The 18,474-nt window shown below is 43.8% G+C and overlaps 5 protein-coding genes across 5 annotated transcripts; 1 reads left to right on the top strand and 4 right to left on the bottom strand.

Moving 5' to 3' along the window:
- Positions 1-3,988: 3,988 nt before the first annotated feature.
- On the top strand, positions 3,989-5,396 carry LOC135624196 (heat stress transcription factor B-4c-like). Its single transcript, XM_065127600.1, has 2 exons — positions 3,989-4,404; positions 4,508-5,396. Exons 1-2 carry the CDS (start codon positions 4,150-4,152, stop codon positions 5,309-5,311), a joined length of 1,059 nt encoding a protein of 352 aa, XP_064983672.1. The 5' UTR covers positions 3,989-4,149; the 3' UTR covers positions 5,312-5,396.
- Positions 5,397-6,700: 1,304 nt separating this feature from the next.
- LOC135625301 (flavonol synthase 1-like) lies at positions 6,701-9,102 on the bottom strand. The gene is made up of 3 exons (XM_065129935.1): positions 8,489-9,102; positions 7,212-7,539; positions 6,701-7,137 (listed from the first exon to the last, which is right to left on the bottom strand). Exons 1-3 carry the CDS (start codon positions 8,953-8,955, stop codon positions 6,925-6,927), a joined length of 1,008 nt encoding a protein of 335 aa, XP_064986007.1. The 5' UTR covers positions 8,956-9,102; the 3' UTR covers positions 6,701-6,924.
- Positions 9,103-9,233: 131 nt separating this feature from the next.
- On the bottom strand, positions 9,234-10,982 carry LOC103969181 (flavonol synthase 1). Its single transcript, XM_009382646.3, has 3 exons — positions 10,387-10,982; positions 9,663-9,990; positions 9,234-9,586 (listed from the first exon to the last, which is right to left on the bottom strand). The coding sequence occupies exons 1-3, from the start codon at positions 10,965-10,967 to the stop codon at positions 9,374-9,376; spliced, it is 1,122 nt and encodes a 373-aa protein (XP_009380921.3). The 5' UTR covers positions 10,968-10,982; the 3' UTR covers positions 9,234-9,373.
- A 530-nt stretch (positions 10,983-11,512) lies between these two features.
- Positions 11,513-15,497, bottom strand: LOC103969183 (mitochondrial phosphate carrier protein 3, mitochondrial). Its single transcript, XM_009382648.3, has 6 exons — positions 15,070-15,497; positions 14,050-14,411; positions 13,901-13,944; positions 12,354-12,568; positions 12,067-12,191; positions 11,513-11,986 (listed from the first exon to the last, which is right to left on the bottom strand). The coding sequence occupies exons 1-6, from the start codon at positions 15,364-15,366 to the stop codon at positions 11,914-11,916; spliced, it is 1,116 nt and encodes a 371-aa protein (XP_009380923.2). The 5' UTR covers positions 15,367-15,497; the 3' UTR covers positions 11,513-11,913.
- Positions 15,498-16,630: 1,133 nt separating this feature from the next.
- LOC135625302 (ethylene-responsive transcription factor ERF014-like) lies at positions 16,631-17,615 on the bottom strand. The gene has a single exon (XM_065129936.1). The coding sequence runs from the start codon at positions 17,467-17,469 to the stop codon at positions 16,828-16,830; it is 642 nt and encodes a 213-aa protein (XP_064986008.1). The 5' UTR covers positions 17,470-17,615; the 3' UTR covers positions 16,631-16,827.
- Positions 17,616-18,474: the final 859 nt, after the last annotated feature.

An 18,474-nucleotide genomic window follows, 5' to 3' on the forward strand; every position in this document is an offset into this window, starting at 1 on the left:
TAACAGAATGAAAAGAAGTGAAGATGAGAAGAAGGTGACGAGCATGTGATGGGAACAGCCTTTGTGTCTGTCTCCTCGGCATCAGAGCTCACAGCACCTCAACTCTTCCTCTCTCTCTCTCTCTCTCTCTCTCTCTCTCTCTCTCTCTCTCACATCTGCTTTGCCTCTTATTTAGTGTTGGATCTGTCACCACGGTGGCTGGCTGGTGGCTACCCAATGCCACAATCGTCTGACCCTTTTTTTCCTTCTCTCTCTGAGGCATACAACATGAAAGAGTGATGCACGAGTGCGTTAATCCTTATCGGAAGATTCAATAGAAGGATTTGATAACCTTGTTCATTCAACATGATTGGGTTTCTTTTGCTGCAGGAGGTCACTTGTAGATCTCAGGGGCAACTGTCGGTCATTCCATGTGGCTGTGGAGTTCAGACTGAGATCTGTAAGGAAAAGTTTTTACTATCGTGAAGTAAGAGGAGAAGAACCAATTCGATCAGATTCTTCTGCTTTGATCGCACGTTAAATTTCTTCCTTTACTGACTGACAGCAAAAGACGAGATGCACCCGAGCGACTTTTATCTCGTGACCCATCAGCCACCACTTAGCTTCACATAACGACACACGGCATGGGTATCTAACAATAAAGACACAACAGGAACTATAGAAAACTGCAGCAGATCTCGTGTTCCTCGCCGGTGCAGGCGGCAGAGGAAAGGGACAGAAGCGAGTGGAGGAAGAGGACGGGGATGAGAACCTTTGAAGGACTCCCATCACAGAAAAGACATCTTTGGTGGTGGGATTCCATGCCTGCCCGACTATTGCGAGTCCACAGCCACTCAAAACAGCCTTTTGAGCACAGCCAGCCCGAAGCCATCACCTCACTCGGATCAAGGCTTTCGACACCCTGTTTGCATTGTTCTCTCGGTTAATCTCATTCACCACATTGGCTGTGTCACTGTCTCTGCTGCAGGAGAAACTGTGACTTTGGTAGCATATATTTAAAGGCATCCCGAGGTGGATCGGCGGTGATCCTGTGCGTGTGTGTCCGTGCGCGAGAGAGAGAGATGATGATGACGAGGACGATGAGGCGGGAAGACTTGTGCTGGGTAGCAGAATTTAGAATGACATCTTCTCCTTTTCTCTTCTCTCACACTGTAGTAGATGTAGTGTTTTATGATGAAGTACATGGGGATCCATCTACACACTCGATGTTACATGGTTTAGGAATGATTTTTTTGTTGTTGGTATAATCATATTTTAACATAAGAAAAACATAATTAGTAAATAAACAAATAGGTCGGTAGCATTTCAAAGATGATTTTGAGTTCCTCGAAGAACAAAAGTCAAAAATATGACATTAGTCATTGTATTTCGTGAAACATATACCAATTTGATGCCTAAGAAATCTCAATCTATAATCTCCAACATATAGAGGTGATAACATGATGTTTGTTGTGGTACTTTCAGGGTGTTCATGACTTCCTCCACCAAGATGCTTGTACAATGATGAGTGGAAGAAGTTGGAAGAATTATCCTTTACCCTTAATTTACATATGGCTAATGAAAACTTCTCATGAAGATGATCAGCGATATCCTTGGCAAGCTGTATCCTGAGAAGGCAATGGAGGCAGATCAGAAAGGCTATGATTCTACCAGTATGAACATTGTTACTAATAATTTCTTGCACTGTGTTGATGGCTAAAAGCTGAAGGATGACTTCGTCGCAGCCATGCCTTTTTATCTTCTTCTTCTTCTTCTTCTTCTTCTTCTTTCTTTTGATATATGTCTATTAAATTTGGTCACCCGTCGCAGTACATCTCCCTATTAACTATGAGATCACTTTTATATGTGCAGATCGATTGGTAGTCGGTATTTTGAGCATCTTCTACTCGATAGTAGGATTGTGGAAAGATCTTGACAAATATATGCTGCCATTGGGATGTCAGATACATAAATGTATTCGCTGCAGCTGCTGCTGCAGTGCTGACAGTGGACGAAGCTGAGCAGAAGATGAAAATGACGTTGAAAAATGAATGAATCCTTCGGAGCAAGCCATTTTCTTTCTCTCATATATAGAAGAATTATAAGCATGCATACATCTCGTCGGTACACAACGCATAAACCTTTAATAAAACATAGACATACATCTCAGTATCATATGCACTTCTCTTTGGAAAAGACACTTGTCTTTCTCTGAAATGTGCATACTATATGCATAGGAAGAAGGCATCGACCCTTTGGGAAAAAGGCACTCTTCTTTTATCTGAAACGAGTAGAATATATACATGCATCTAATTGGCACAGTACTGAAAGGAATCCATGAGAAGGATGACAATAAGAATGCATGAGAACCCTTTGCAGAGGACACCTTTTTCTCTCTCTGAAGAATATGCACATACATCTTATGGATACAGTACCGAACCACAGGCAGCTTTTCGGCTGGGGGAGAGTAGCATCCGCATACATCCGGTTGATACAATACGGAGAGGAATCCATGGGATGCAAGACAGACAGAATGCAAGAGAACCCTCCCTGTGGAAAAGGCACTTTTCTGTACAAATACATCTCCACTTCTCACCGGAGACAGCACCGAGAGAGAGGAATCCATAGGAAGCATCCATTGGGAGATGGAGCTGGGCGTTGCTCTGCTTTCTAGGGAGCTCCTCCTCCACACATGACCTGCTCACTGCTCAGCATCTTCCTTCATTTCTTAATCAATGCACGCTCACTACCATCCGAGGCCGTCTTCTCTCTGCTGCCCCCACACGACCACGGCGCCCACCCCACTGTGCCAAATTCCCACAAGCATCACCAGAGATGTACGTCGTCATTGAACCGCAAGTCCACAGTCTGTCCTGTGGAGCTGCAAAGCTGAGCCTACGGCTTTCTTTCATGAAAATTCGTGCAGCCTTTGGTCACCGTAATACCCATCACCTGAGATCATCAGCTCAGGAATTGGAGGTCGAGCTCAGCCTCGATTGGGACCAGAACGACTGATTCGGACCCAATTAGTCAATGGAAATAATAGACATTGAAAATTAGAGTGAGTAATCAGATTCTACTTTTTTTTTTTTTTTCTCTTTCAAAAATTATGATTAATAGCAATTGTTTTTCCCTCTTTGAGTAAATTAAAAAGAATATACACAATGAATTTTAGCATTAAATGTAATAAATCAATATCAAGTAAGGAACAAGAATTGCAAAATAAATTCTTTAGAAAATAAAATAATAATAATAATAATAATAATAATAATGAATTTGCATTGCATAAATCAAGCTATCAAACCATTGCAAGAAGTGCACAAATTAGAGATATAATATAATACCTGATTTGGGCTTAACAATTAGTAACAGAGAACTTATCATTATGGGATAACATTGTTGGTTTCAATCAATTTCTACTTTTAGGTTTTTCTCTAATATATATAAATATGCAAGGAAAAAAAAAAGGTTAGATTTGGTTGAAAAGATGTACAGTGGACTTTATTTATGTTACCTTCATTGTCCTGTTGGTATCAAGTCTTCTTGTACCACTAAAACATTATAAGAGAAAAGAGAATTTTTTTTTCTTTAGATAAATAATGAAAATAAGATTCAAACCCAAAATCTTACGATAATTTAGCTCAATATCTTACGAGAAATTATCAAAATCTTTATTAAATAAATTAGTTGGGATCTTCAAAAATATATCGAATGAGATTTTGAACCCTTAATCCTTGGAAAGTGAGTCTAGTAAATCACTGTCAAACTAATATTTAAGATACAATAATATATTTTATTATAAATAAAAGAAAAATAAAATAAAATTCATGGTATAGAGACAATCATTATAATGATTAGAACCGCTTGTTGAGTCGATAAAGAAGACCTGAGCTACAGGAACATGGTTCAATCAAAAGATATAAAGGAAGCAGCACGGGTTTATCCTGAAAGCTGAAACCGAAACCTCCATGTCCATATAGCTTTCACCTTCCCTTACCTCTCTCTCTCTCTCTACCACAAAAAGAGAGAGACACACATATTCTCCCACTCTCCATCCCACCCCTCGAGGCCACAAAGTTTGCATTAAACAACGAGGGAAAACCCAACTACAACACAAAGTAGCGATCTTTCAAGCACACTCCATTCTATCCCAAGTGTGCAGTAGAATTAATGGAGATGTGTTGGGAAGGAGGAGGAGGAGGAGGAGGAGTGGCGGCGGAGACAAACAAGCCGTTGCCGGCGCCTTTCCTGACGAAGACGTATCAACTGGTGGACGACCCTGCCACCGACCACATCGTCTCTTGGGGGGACGACCGCACCTCCACCTTCGTGGTGTGGCGCCCGCCAGAGTTCGCCCGCGACGTCCTCCCCAACTACTTCAAGCACAACAACTTCTCCAGCTTCGTCCGCCAGCTTAACACCTACGTATGCTTGCTCCCCTGTTCCTCGTCTTCCTCTGCTTTTCCTTGTTCCTAGTGTTTGTAGCTGAGCTCGTCTTGTTTCTTCTTCGGTCTGTTAATGGTGGCAGGGGTTTCGGAAGGTGGTACCGGAGCGATGGGAGTTCGCGAATGAGTTCTTTCGGAAGGGCGAGAAGCACCTGCTGTGCGAGATCCACCGCCGCAAGACCTGCTCCCCCTCTTCCTCCTCGTTTCCGTTTGCTTCGTCTCCTCCTTCGTTCCCTCTCTACCACCACTTCGACGACTACCGTCTTGCCGTCCCTCACTGGCAGGACGCCACCCCGTCGTCGCGTATCCTCCTCCTCGGGGGCAATGATGTCGATGCCGCTAATGCTGTTAGAATGGTCAGCGGAGTAGGAGGTGGAGGAGTGGGGCAGGCGACGGCGGCGGCGTTGTTGGATGAGAACGAGAGGTTGCGGCGGAGCAACGCGGCGCTGCTGTCGGAGCTCGCTCACATGCGGAAGCTTTACAACGACATCATCTACTTCGTCCAGAACCACGTCCGCCCCGTCGCCCCCAGCTCCGCCGCCGCTGCTTCCGCCAACTTTCTCCTGCCCTCGTCTTTTCAACGGCGAGGGGGTCGCACCTCCGGAAGTCCCACTTCCAGTAGCTCCCTCACCATCGCCGACGAGCCATCGCCCCCTCCGCTAGACAACGCGACCGATGACAAGAACAGAGGCTGCAACGAAGAGAGCAGCAGCGCGAAGCCCAAGCTCTTTGGGGTGCCACTTGATGGCTGTACCAGTAGCAGCAACAACAAGCGTGGCTTGGACGTCCACGAGACGACGACGTCGCCGTCCACAAAACCACGTCTGGTGTTAGACAAGGAAGATTTGGGGCTCAATCTAATGCCGTCGTCTCCCCCCCCTTGTTAACATGCATACCGATCTCTTCTCGCAGCTTCTAGTCTAGATTTGGTCCATTCATCGATCTTAGCGTATGTCATGTTGTTTCTGATCTTTTCAGCTTCGCCACTTTCGTAGTTGCTTCGTTGTGTACTGCTGAGAGCTAATGTAAATAATCCAATCCTAATGGTTCGGTGCTGAAACCCCGAATACGAATCCATGAAAAGCAACTTCTTCTTCTTCTCCTCCTTCTCGACCTTCGAAAAGAAGAAAGGCGAAGTCTACACGAGGGAAGACTCTTTTTAGGTTGGTCAAGCAAAGCATGCACGACGCCACAGTAGTAACATTAATCCAAGAAAAGGTAGTCTAAATCAGCAATCGAAACCGGAAACCTGGAAACAGCTGGGGGGAGTGGATGAGCAGCAGTGGAAATATCATCACCAACAAGGAGAAAGAACAGAATGGTGTCTTCTTCCAAGCTCCAAATCAAAAACTACTCGGAACGTGATAGTTCTCAGAGATTCCCCGTCCTCGTGCTGCCATGCAGACTACATCGCAGGCTGACCCACTTGTTGATCCACATAAAATGACAAGAAACAAAGCAACAAGAAAGCGACAGAAGAGCAGGGAGGACAGCGGATCGATGTGTGGCTGTTATTTTGAGGACGATGCATACACAAAGAGGCGACTATGTCTACTATGTTTCGGATGATTCCCAGCTGAAGCTTCTGGCGATGCAATTAATCATCGCACTATTGGTCTGGTCATACTCAGTCGGGCAGCGTGAAGCAGCCTGCTGTCTTTCCTGGAGCAGTAACATGCGATTGCCTCTTTTTCTACCATCTTTAAGGGTTTGATGATACCGCCAGGCTCTTTTGATGGGCTCATGGGGTTCTCTTTTCCTCTTCTTTACCTTTCTCTTGCTCCGAGATCCAATTAGGGGGCCATTGACTGGGGAATGCCTTTTGCCGAAAACGCAATACCTGTCGCCAGAATTGCTTTATCGTATGTTGTAAAGGGAACAAGAATAAAGATGTGGAGTGGACTCCGTGTAGGCAGTAGGCTGCCTTTGGGAGTCTTCTCGTCTCGGTGCCATGGATGCCCGAAAGAGAAAACAAAGGGTTGATGGAAACTCACGGGAGACTGAATGATGTCTAACGAGAAAGATAAAGCCAGAAAGCATCGGGAGGATAGATCAGAGACGAACCAGACTGGGTCGGATGCACACGCAGAACACGTGAGGCCGCTCGTGTGATCGTTAAATCTAGAAAACTCCGCACCAATCTGTGATGTTCGCAGGCATTCAGTACGACGATATTACTTATAAATCCAAAGTCTCAATTACTTGCTTCCACTACATAAATCTTCACGATAATAATAATAATAATAAATCGAAAAGTCTCAATTACTTGCGTCCACTACATAAATCTTTTATCTTCATTGACTATAAATTTTATTTTGCAGTAGGCGTAGTCTTTGTAATTTCAGAATCAGCCATCACGCATTTACTCAAGCAGCTGTATCACAAGTTACAGCCATGAGTGGTATGAAACCAGACTTTGTTTATTCTCGGCAATGCTGAGGAATTGGGCAACCCAATTAAATTCAAACATAGAGATAGGAATATCGAATTGTAGGGAGATTTATTGCGGAAGCTTGTTGAGCTTGCAGTAGGCGTAGTCTTTGTACTTCTTCGGCTTATACTTGGCTGGGCTCTCATCGCCGACGAGCCGTTGCAGAGGGCCAATTACCATCTCACCAGGAGGCGCGCAGAACACTGGCCAAGACATCCTCACCTTCTCTTTGTTCACGGTCGTTCTGTGCAGCACGCTCTTGTATGTTCCATTGCTCAAAATCTACATAACACGACACCAATAGATGAGAAAGAAGATGAATGGTATATGTATATAGTTTGTTCTTTCTGAATGACCTCGATCTGATCACCGATGTGGACGATGACAGCATTAGGAATGAAGTTGACGTCGATCCAGTGCTCATCTTTGAAGACCTGCAAACCCGGCACAAGGTTAGGGACGAGGAAGGTGATAGCACTCATGTCAGTGTGCGCCACCACGCCGAGAGCCAGGTCAGGCCGAGGACACGGTGGGTAGTAGTTCATCTTCAGACGTAGCTCCAGTCCATCTCCACCGAGTGCTCCCTTGAGGACATGCTCCTCCAGTCCCAGTCCCCTCGACAGCGTCATCAGCATCTCGTCCACCAGTCCCACCAGGTGTTTGCCATATTCCTCGTTTGCTTTCCTGTCAAAACAGCGGCTGATTCATCCCTCCTACATCTCATATCTATGATATCTTTTACACAATCTTAATCTTAATCTTTTTCAACGTATGAATATTTCTTTTTTACTCAATAATTCTTTTTTCGATATCATATTAGAAATCCATTAACTATGAAATTGAATCAAATTGGTTAGAAAATCAAGTCAGATATCAACTCAATCAAAAAACTTAAGCTATTTGATTTGGGGATCCAACTCAATATATATTATCTTACTATTTTTATATTTGTCAACGTAGGACTATTCTTTTAATCCTCATTCCAATCTCTCCTTATGTATCAATATTTTTCTAGCGATGCCGCTATTATCGAATCATGGACTCATCAAGCTTCAATCATTCATACGTTTGGATCGGTATTCGTTCGTCCTCTCTCCTTTCCATGACTATTATAACATATTAGGTTCATATCGAAAATGGATAAGATTAAGATTGACTTATAAGGGTCTGATGAGTGATAAACTTTAACATAAGCATTTTGATCAGTGATTTAGGCCTAAATAGCTCGTCAAGGTCGGGTCTCTTGATAAATACTATAACACTAAGTGGAATCATATGCAACGATAAAGATACAAAGTTTCCAAAACAAAGCACACAATTTACGGATCCTACGGCTGATACGAATGAGACAAACAAAATTGATGCTATGCGTGAAGCAGGAGGTCCATATTCTAAAGGCAAAGCCCCGTCCACATCGTCTCCTTCCGCAGGCCAATTCTACCAAGTCTCCGGCGAGTCAACATCCTCGACAAACATAACCATTGCCTTCTGCCGGAGGCACCTACTACGAGTCATCGTCTCAATCAACACACAAGAAAACAATTCCCTAGATTCAATGTAGTAATTGCCTCCAGTAAAGATAGCTTGATATACACATAGAACAGTGAGAAAGAGAGAGACCTGATCACTTTACCTGTAATCAGCAGGGTTCTTGGGCCAGATGGCGTGGTTGACGCGAGCCGGCGGCGATATGTAGTGGAAGAAGAAGTCTACCCAGGCCTTTTTGCCCTCCAACTCCCTCTGCAGCTTCGTCCCATATCCTTCCGAGCTCCCCGGTTTGCATTCCATCGCGTACATCTCCTTCTCCTCCTGCGGCAGCTCGAAGAATTCCTTGCCGACGCGCTGCAGCTCACGGATCACCTCCCTCGGGATCCCGTGGTTCAGCAGTTGGAAGATTCCCCACTCCCGGCTGGCCTCGGCGACGGCGATCGTCAACCGGTCCCGGTCGGCGCCCGCGAGGTCGATGACGGGGATCTCCGGCGCGGGGCCGCGGTAGGTGGTGATGCCCGGCTGCTCGTGCTCCGACCGTATGAACTCCGGAGGCATAACACCGTCGGCGGCGCAGACGGAAGCGATGACTTGAACCCTCTCCACCTCCATCTTGCGTGGGTGCTACGCACTAGCCTGAGGCCGCTTCTTACGCTCGAGTTGGTGGATTGTGATAAACTAAGATAAGAAGGGAGATTGCCGGTCTGGCACTAGGGTCACTCTTTTCTAGGTTAAGTGTGTCGGCAGTCGAATTACCACGGCGGAGCACACATGCGAAGTCTCTCAAAACGACAACATTTACTGTTGTCTTCTTTTTCATATCTATATCAACCAGTATGTCAGTTACCATCCAAATGTTTATTGATTATCACCTATTAGATCATGATAAATTATATTAGAACCGATCTAATATTGATATATTGATTTAGTTTCGCGTCGAAAATAAGCAAACAAATCAGTTGTCTCATCGGACTCATGAGCGCTGTTAAACGATGTCGAGGAACGGGAAAAGCATATAACGTAACAACGTTTACTGTGGAAGCTTGTTGAGCTTGCAGTAGGCGTAGTCTTTGTACTTCTTCGCCCTGTACTTGGGTGGGCTCTCATCACCGACGAGCTGTTGCAGAGGGCCAATTACCATCTCACCAGGAGGAGAGCAGAAGACTGGCCACGACATCCTGACCTTCTCTTTGTTCACGGTTGTTCTGTGCAACACGCTCTTGTATATCCCATTGCTCAAAATCTACGTAACACAACACCAATAGATGAGAAGGAAGAAGAATGAATGAGATATGTATACTTTTAGTTATTTTGGTGACCTCGATCTGATCACCGATGTGGACGATGACAGCATCAGGAACGTAGTTGACGTCGATCCAGTGCTCATCTTTGAAGACCTGCAAACCAGGGACATGGTTGGGGACGAGAATGGTGATAGCGGACATGTCAGTGTGAGCCACCACCCCGAGAGCCAGGTCAGGCCGAGGACACGGCGGGTAGTAGTTGATCTTTAGGAGTTGCTCCAGTCCATCTCCGCCAAGTGCTTCCTTGAGGACATGATCTCCCAGTCCCAGTCCCCTCGACAGCGCCATCAACATCCTGTCCACGAGACACGCTAGGTGTTTGCCGTAGTGCTCGTTTACTTGCCTGTCAAAACCGCAAAGGTCAAAACAGGTTACCTAGATGAGTCAGATAATTCAAGACATACTGAGGTTTGACTGGATGAAGCACATGGCGGTGATGTGAAAGTGGCATTTAAAATATGGCTCGCCGTGGAATGCGAGGCTCATATTCTCAAGCAATGACCTTGCTTTGCCCATATAAAAAACACCATGCACATTGTCTCCTTCCCCACGCCAATTTCCTTGAAAGTCTACACGAAGCATCATCCTCAAGTAACATAAAATTAACTAGGCTAGAGTTGGAACACCCTCAATCTGATCACCAACTCCAATTAGTCACCACCTCAAACAACACATAAAAGAGAATAATTCCATGTATAAACTCACTATATACATATATATGTATATATAATTACTTTACCTATAATCGGCAGGTTTCTTGGGCCAGATGGCGTGGTTGACGCGAGACGGCGGCGATACGTAGTGGAAGAAGAAATCAACCCAGGCCTTCTTGCCCTCCAACTCCTTCTGCAGCTTGGTGCCATATCCTTCCAAGCTCCCCGATCCGGGCACCATCGCGTGCTTCTCCTTCTCCTCCTGCGGTAGCTCGAAGAATTCCATGCCGACGCGCTGCAGCTCACGAATCACCTCCCCCGGAATCCCGTGGTTCAGCAGTTGGAAGATTCCCCACTCCCGGCTGGCCTCGGCCACGGCGATCGTCAACTGGTCCTGGTCGGCGCCCGCGAGGTCGATGACCGGGATCTCCGGCGCGGGGCCGCGGTAGGTGGTGACGCCCGGCTGCTCGTGCTCCGACCGTATGAACTCTGGCGGCATGGTGCCGTTGGCTGCACAGACGGACGCGATGGCTTGAACCCTCTCCATCTCCATCTTGTGTTGGTCAAGGTCGGAGCTGCTACTAGCAAGAACCTGGTTCTTTTGTTCACGTTGATGGATTTTGTTAAGGCTACCCAGGTACACATATGGGAGAGGAAAGGTTTCCATTTTGGCACGGAGTCATTCAATACTAAAGTAAAGCCATGACTTAATATTCTATTCCATGTGAAGAAGAAAATGTTTCTTTGACATGTGATCCTCGAACATGCTGAAGATGTCTCGTCTTTAACATTATGGCTGTCTCCATCCAATATATAATTATATATTTGAGCTAAGCCAACCTTACCCTTGTCTTCACATGACGCGTGAATCACCAGTGAAACTCGATCTCAGCGAATCTATCTTCCGATACTCTAATGAAAATTAATCAAAACCAGTAACAGATTTTGACTATGCATAGTTTCATTATGAATCTTTCTTACACCACCACGTTTTTGTCCCATGGACTCTTTACCAGGTGATGGATCGCTTTTAGAGAGTGGTACCGATTCAATCAAAAAATGGTGAAATAAATGAGCAGATATTACTTCTTCTAAAGATAACTCAAAATTCAGTAAAGGCACCATAACAATAATCGGTAATACCATCTTTGTAGTGAATAGTTTGTAGCAAGCACATGTATCCATAAGAATAAGACTTCATCTCTGCCTCCATAACCACTAAAAACAGGTAGCCATTTATTGTACTTATCATCACAGTCAGGTTGTTCCCCTCGCTTAGGTAATACATGCAAGAATTGGGAAACAAGCTTTCTAATACAGCCTGCTAGAATCACATTGTCACGAATATTAGAGAACCAAAAATCAGTGACTAAACAAATGATAATCTAATTTACAAAGGCCATTACTGAATAATCCTCGGAAGCCCTCTGTTGTTATCATGCTAAATGTTGCAATTACCTGTTTAATTGAGTTTTACAGGCAGAAGGGATGAGAATAAAACCATCCCAGAAAACATGTCAAAAGCAATCAATGTTTTGCCTTGGAATGATGTTACCCTTCCTTGCAAAATGGACTGAAACGTCAAAAATTGAGTCATTGATATCCATAAATAATTATGCGGCGGCCTTCAACTTCCCAACCTCTGAAGCAGGAGCTGCAGCAGGAGCAACTCCACCAGTGGTAGGCCTGAAAAAGTTACTTATAAACTCTAAGCATATGAACTTAAAAAGGGGGAAGATCAATGATAGTTTCCAAGAGGCACTTACAGGCCAACCATGACTTTGAATGCATCATAGATCCCCCATTGTGCACCAGTCAGAGTACCAATCATAACAATGCGAAGAGGAAGGCCACGTGTGAAAAGACCCCACATACCAAGCTTTTTCACAGCCTATGCAACAGAATAAAATAAATTCCATCAATCACAACTATCATATGTGCATAATCCGAACAAGAAGAGAGAGGCATGAGAGATTAGAAATTGATATAAACACAATATGATTAAGGAAAAAAGGAAAGAGCTGATAAACTGCAGAATGTTTTGAGTACGCACATCACCAACTGTGGCACCTTTGGCATTGTTAAGGAAAGAGACAAGGTTGTCAGCTGGATGAGAAACTATAGCACAGAAAATTCCAGCAATATAACCACCAGCAAAGCTCACTCCCAGCTGGAGTGTTTTGGTACACTGTTCCTTAGGTGTTGGAATAGCATATTTGTAGACCATCTCAACCACAGTCTCGAATGAGGCAAACTTCATCATAGTATCTGCACCGAGCAACCCATATAATTTTGTTAGAAGCTAATCTTGTACACTTAAGATTATATGACAGGAAAATCTAAGCATGTAAACATTGATAAATAAAAACATAAACATAAAAACACAGTTCCCAACTTCAATCATCTGAAACTAGTCATCTCAATGTGAGAACTTTCCTGCAAACTCTGGGATGGGCCCCACAAATTTGCCTTTTCAGGATGGACCCAAAAGGTACCTCTGCAAGAGGGGTGATCGTAGACTCTTCAAGTCCTTGACTCTCCAACCACTACAGGCCTAAATGTGGCTTCATCAGGTCTCTAGGTTGGAAGCCAAGGTCTTTCTGCAAGCCATGAGCAGCAAAAAACTGATGAGGTCCATCACTAGTTATCAACGGTGCAAGCACTCTGACCCCCAAAAAATTGTCTAAACACCTCTAGGAGAGAAGTAACTTTGGACTCTTTATGAAGTCTCGGCTATCAAACTTTCGAACCAATATGAAACTAAACGAGGTCTTATCAAAAATTAAAACTACAATGCTAGAAGAAGCAACTATAGCAATGCAATTTCACAGAAAGAGCTCAAAATTTGTACTTATACACAGAGAATCACACACATATTCAAATAGTAATAGCATAATTATTTTTACATGGGTTTTCAAGTATTGCATGTTAATCCAATTACATGTATGCTTGACTTCGATAAAGAAACCAAGATTTCATTTTGTAAGTTTTGAGAGAGAGTAACAAGTCATTTTGTAAGTAATTTTAAGTAAATCCTGACAAAAGAAGACACAACTTATGAATATGTGAAAAGAAGAACATATGCACACTCATAGTCATGATAAACCATTAATGCATGGCACAAACGGTTCCTGCATGCTATATAAAGTGAATCAGAGACAAGACAAGCAGCCCAGTGATAGGATTTCATATTTGAGGTATCACATATCCAGATCACATTGTTGGTTTCTGCTAAAGAAATATCGAAAGCACTACAAAATACAATATAAAATTGTATCAACAATAGATCTGCGAAGCCCTTATAACAGAATTTATAGCATGTTTCTATGAATGCAAGCATCATGCACTATGTCTAGAAATAAACCTCTCATAATTAATTAACTAATGGAGTAACTGATTTCTCTTTCAATTTACCCTACAGTAACGTACCTCTAAATGTTTTCAGCATTCAGCACTATGCCACCATGTACAACAACAAAACTAATATTGGTTTGGCAAGATGCTACTTCTAATACACCACAAAAGCAAATTAGCCAGAAATATCTGCAAAACAATACTGACCAGCTGATAAAAACAAGCAATAGGAGAACGTTTACTTACAAGGAATCTGACGTCCCCAAAGCGGAACTATGCCTTTGTACAATCTGCATCAAAACAGAATTGAGGAGCAAAAAATCATTAAAAGAAGGCAAACAGACTAAGCAGATAAACATTAGGGTAGATAAAATAACACAAGAAAGGGATCATACCCCGAAACACCCTCAGATCTGACAAACTTAGGCAACCCATCGCTCAATCCCCTAGCAAACCCAGGCTGTGTCTGGACCCGCACCTTCACAGCCTCAAAGGGGCAGAGAGCTACATCAGCAATCACCTCAGCAGAAGCAGACCCAGCAAGATATATCAACGTCTTATACTTGGCAGCATACTCAGGCCCTGCTATATCTGAATAGTATTTCTTGAAGAACTCATAAAACCCAAACTTGCACGCCCCCTGGGCGCTGTATCCAAGCAGGGTTGGTACCCAGCCCCTGAAGAACCCTCTGACCCCTTGTTCTTTTAGCAAGACTCCAAATCCTGATGAGATGCTTTTGTACTTAGCTGGATCGATCTAACATATGACGGCAAAGACTCATGTTAAATTAAATATAATTTTATACACAAAAAAATCAACCTGATCTAGAAAACACATTCAATTTAAATGAGTCTACCACAAACAAAATATTCAAGACCTGAAAATTACTTGCAACAAATTATATTCAACAACTAACAAATCAGGTGGATATCAGACGTCAACACATGAGAATCGTGTTCAAACTCATAGATCGATCCACAGAATACTATGCAAGTTCAGAGAATTCAAGATGAACCTTGGAAACAGGAAATCTTTGGACTATAATAAATCAGTAGCATTATTCAAGATGAAGAGGTAATAATCAATGTCTTTAAAGTCCAAGCAGAGTGAAATCAAATCCAAGAAACCAATCAATATGTATAATCCGGACTCATGAGTCACCAATCCAGAGAAGCTCATATTGCGTCAATGCAATGTCACCATTTCAACAGCAGCTACCCTAAAAATCAGAGTTCTGAGCTAAACTATACAAAGATCACATTAAAGGGCAAGTGAGACAGAAACATCAGGTTCGAGAATTCCCAACGCTTTACAGTAAAAATCTAGGGAAATAGGAGCAGCAATTCCACGAGAACCCTGGAGTAGCCCAACGAACATCCAGATCTAGGGCTTGAACAAAGGAGATGAACCTCACCTGCATGTTACACTTGACGAGGTCGAGTGGGGTGACGGCCATGTGGGTGAGGCCACAGCTGGCGATGCCGCCGGCGGTGCAGGCGGCGTAGAACATGGGCGAGTACATCTCGATCTTTCCGGGCTCGTTGGGTGCCTGGGCGACGATCAGGGTAGGCGAGGTGCTACCCACCTCCGCCGCCGGCGAGACGAGGCTCCTCCCTAGGATCCGGTCCACGGCCAGGGTTCTGGCGGCCGGGGAAGGCGAGTAGAGGAAGCTCGGAAGGAAGGATTGGCGAGATCTCTCGGCCAGATCCATCGCCGTTAGAGTCTGGGTTCGGCTTGGATCGAACAGGAGACGGAGATGGAGAAGAGAGAACGGTTCTCTCTCTTCTCTCTCTTCTCCCTTTCGACCTCGCGTGAATGTGACGGAGCAACAATGACAGGCACACTCCCAATTCTCTAGGGCCTGTTTGGTGGTGGTAATAACTGACTCAAATTGACAAGAAACCCCCTGACCTTTTACGGAACTACGAGTGTACATGCTATTATTGGCTTGTGCAGCCCTTTTTCTACTCGATTACTTCGACCTATCAAGATACCTGTCTCTTTATTGGACGTACCGACCCACCGGGATGGTATCTTGGCGTGTGACGGTTGTAATATGGTGAATAAGTTAGGAGTTTTATAGTTGGAGGGTTAAAGAAGTAAATATAGAAAAACAATAACAGTGAGAGGAGAGTTGCTGAGGACTTTTAGATAACAAAGAAGGAATGAAATAAAAGGATATACAGTGAATGTTTTTTCTTTTTTTTAAGATTTTGATACAAATAAAAGGACAGAATAAAAAAAATATATGTTTAGATTTTAAAAAATTGACTCTCTTAGAAAATAAAGTTTAATCCCATGTGGCATCTTTAGCTGGTAATTCTTTTTTCCAAAAGAGAAATATTTTACTTGGATGAGAGAGCAAAAAGATCACAATAGTTTTGTCTCTTCAATTGGAATATATCAGAAGTAAATCACTTTGCTTTGCATCCAGCAGCACATTTGAAAGAAATGTTTCAAGAACTCTATTAATCTCTGCAGAAAAGCAATGGAAGCATCATTAAATGGTCTTGAAGACCTTATTTTATCCTGTAGCTATTGATTTCAGTATGTTCAGAGAGGATCCATGGTGAGTTTAGATTGTCTTACTCCAACAATTTGATCTGTTCTTAAGCTGAAAAGAAAAGTTGGACTAACTATAGTCATCCAGACTTTGAGAATTGCAGAAGTGAAATTTTCACACCTACTGCATTTAGAAGCAAATCTGGAAGCCTTGCACAGTTATACTACCTTTGTTGCTAATAGATATTTCCTATTCCTCAGTACTAAATCTACACTCACCATATAACATTACTTCTTTCAGATGGCCAATTCACCTTCTTCCATCACAAGACACAGAAACCAGCCTCCTTGATCTCAGTTTGAGTCCTCAGTCTGCTCTATATTGCTACAAATCATCCTTCTCAATCTGCATTCAATACCTTGCATATCATTGTGGAGTACTCACAAGTAGGAACAATCGAATGTCTTGCTAATTCCAAAACCATTATTTGATCTAATCCTTGAAAATATTTTACAAGTAGATAAGATTGTTACATATATCAAGAAGGAGCATCCTATGGATCAGCTCAAAGACATGTTGAAAGAAATCAAATAAAACATATTCATCAACAGTCAGTAGATTCTCTTAATTTCATCTTCATGAATTGATAGAGAACATGGTGAAATGTAATTAGCAGAAACTCCAGAGGCTGATGTCGCCTTCGTCGCTGCAGTCGTCGACTTGGGAAGGACAAAAGAAGGAAGACGGGTGAAGCATGTAGTCCATGAACTTGGGCGATTGGAAGAAGGCCTCGACGTCGATCGTGTCAAGCAAACAATCGTCACCGAATGGAGCTTCTTCCGTTTGGCTTGTCATCAATGTGTCGCCATCGGTGACGCCTGATGGTAGTGATGCCGATTGCAACGATGCTGGAGGAGGAGAGGGTGGCGACATGGCGTCCAGGCCAGAGAATGACATTGTTGCATCCGCAGCAGCTGCCGCCGCCACTCGTTGGATGGACTTGGGGGACATAATGGCGTCTGGGACATGAAAGGGTGGCGAAGCGGGGAAGTTGAGGCTGGCAGAGCTGCCTTTCAAGCAGAGCACCGCTGCGTCGTAGGCCCGGGCGGCAGCCTCCGGCGTCGAGTACGAGCCCAACCAAATCCTGGTCTTCTGGTTCGGCGCTCTGATCTCGGAGACCCATGAGCCCCAGCTCCTCATCCTCACACCCTTGTAGTGCCTCTTGCCGTTGCTGCCTAGCTTTGATGGAGTGCTGTTGCTATTGGAATCAGCTGAAGCTTGAAGAACCTTGCTGCTGCTGCTCTTCACCATGGTCGGATGGTGTTGATGTCGTTGTGCAGCTCTGTCTTGCTTTGTTTCTTCCAAAAACGATCTCTTGTTTGAGGATGTATCAGCAAGAGAATGAGGTTAGTAGCTTATTTATAGACTGGAGAGGATCCCCTGTGGTAAAAACCAGGAAAACAAAGACTGGGAATAAAAGCTGTTTGCAGAACAAACGTGATCCTTATTAATAGGTCAGGTGGTACATGAATTCTAGAACTATTTAGTCCTTCACTTTCCTGAGTTCGTCAGATATGCATTCAGATAATTATTTTCCATTCGTGCCATAATAATACTTGTTTTCACCTCCCCACTTCATATACTATTCCTCACTGAAGCATACATGTCTCATACATGAGAGCAGAAGCAAATGCTACACGTATTCTCAACTTCAACTAAACATAGATCCTTTTCCTTCATTCCTAGAAGCCAAACAAATTATTCCTTCAAATATTGATAGTATATGTTAAGAATAAAAATGATGAATAATTAACAACGCAGTCTCTCATTAAACAAAGCCCTTCTGGAAGAACCATTTGTGTGAAATGGTCAATAAGAAACACTATTTACTTCACCCTGTGAGACAGACGATAATTTGACTGCATGATCTACGTTGACCCAACAACCTGCCGGTTTCACGTACCATCTTATCCCTCGAGGCATATCGATCTACTGAACGACTTCGAGGAGTGCTGCCGTACACGGAGGCATGTACCGTGAAGACTCATTTCTTAAATGAAGGCGTTTGTCTTCTTCGATCACTTGTTCCCATGAGATGTCTGCACTGCACTCGAGATCACGAAAGTTCGATTACTAAAACCACAGGATTCCTCGAGGCAGCTTCCTGGATTCTGCCGATGCCGAGAGCTAGAGCGACATCACAGCCAGCTCTCCACAACCTCTCCACTGTCACAGTCTTATTTCCGACACAAGCTCTAATAGCTGGAGCTCCACTGTCTCCCAGGACTTCGCCGCGTGAGGCGATCAGATGCCACT

Source organism: Musa acuminata, chromosome BXJ2-10 (assembly GCF_036884655.1).
Source record: "Musa acuminata AAA Group cultivar baxijiao chromosome BXJ2-10, Cavendish_Baxijiao_AAA, whole genome shotgun sequence".
Classification (NCBI taxonomy): Eukaryota; Viridiplantae; Streptophyta; class Magnoliopsida; order Zingiberales; family Musaceae; genus Musa; species Musa acuminata.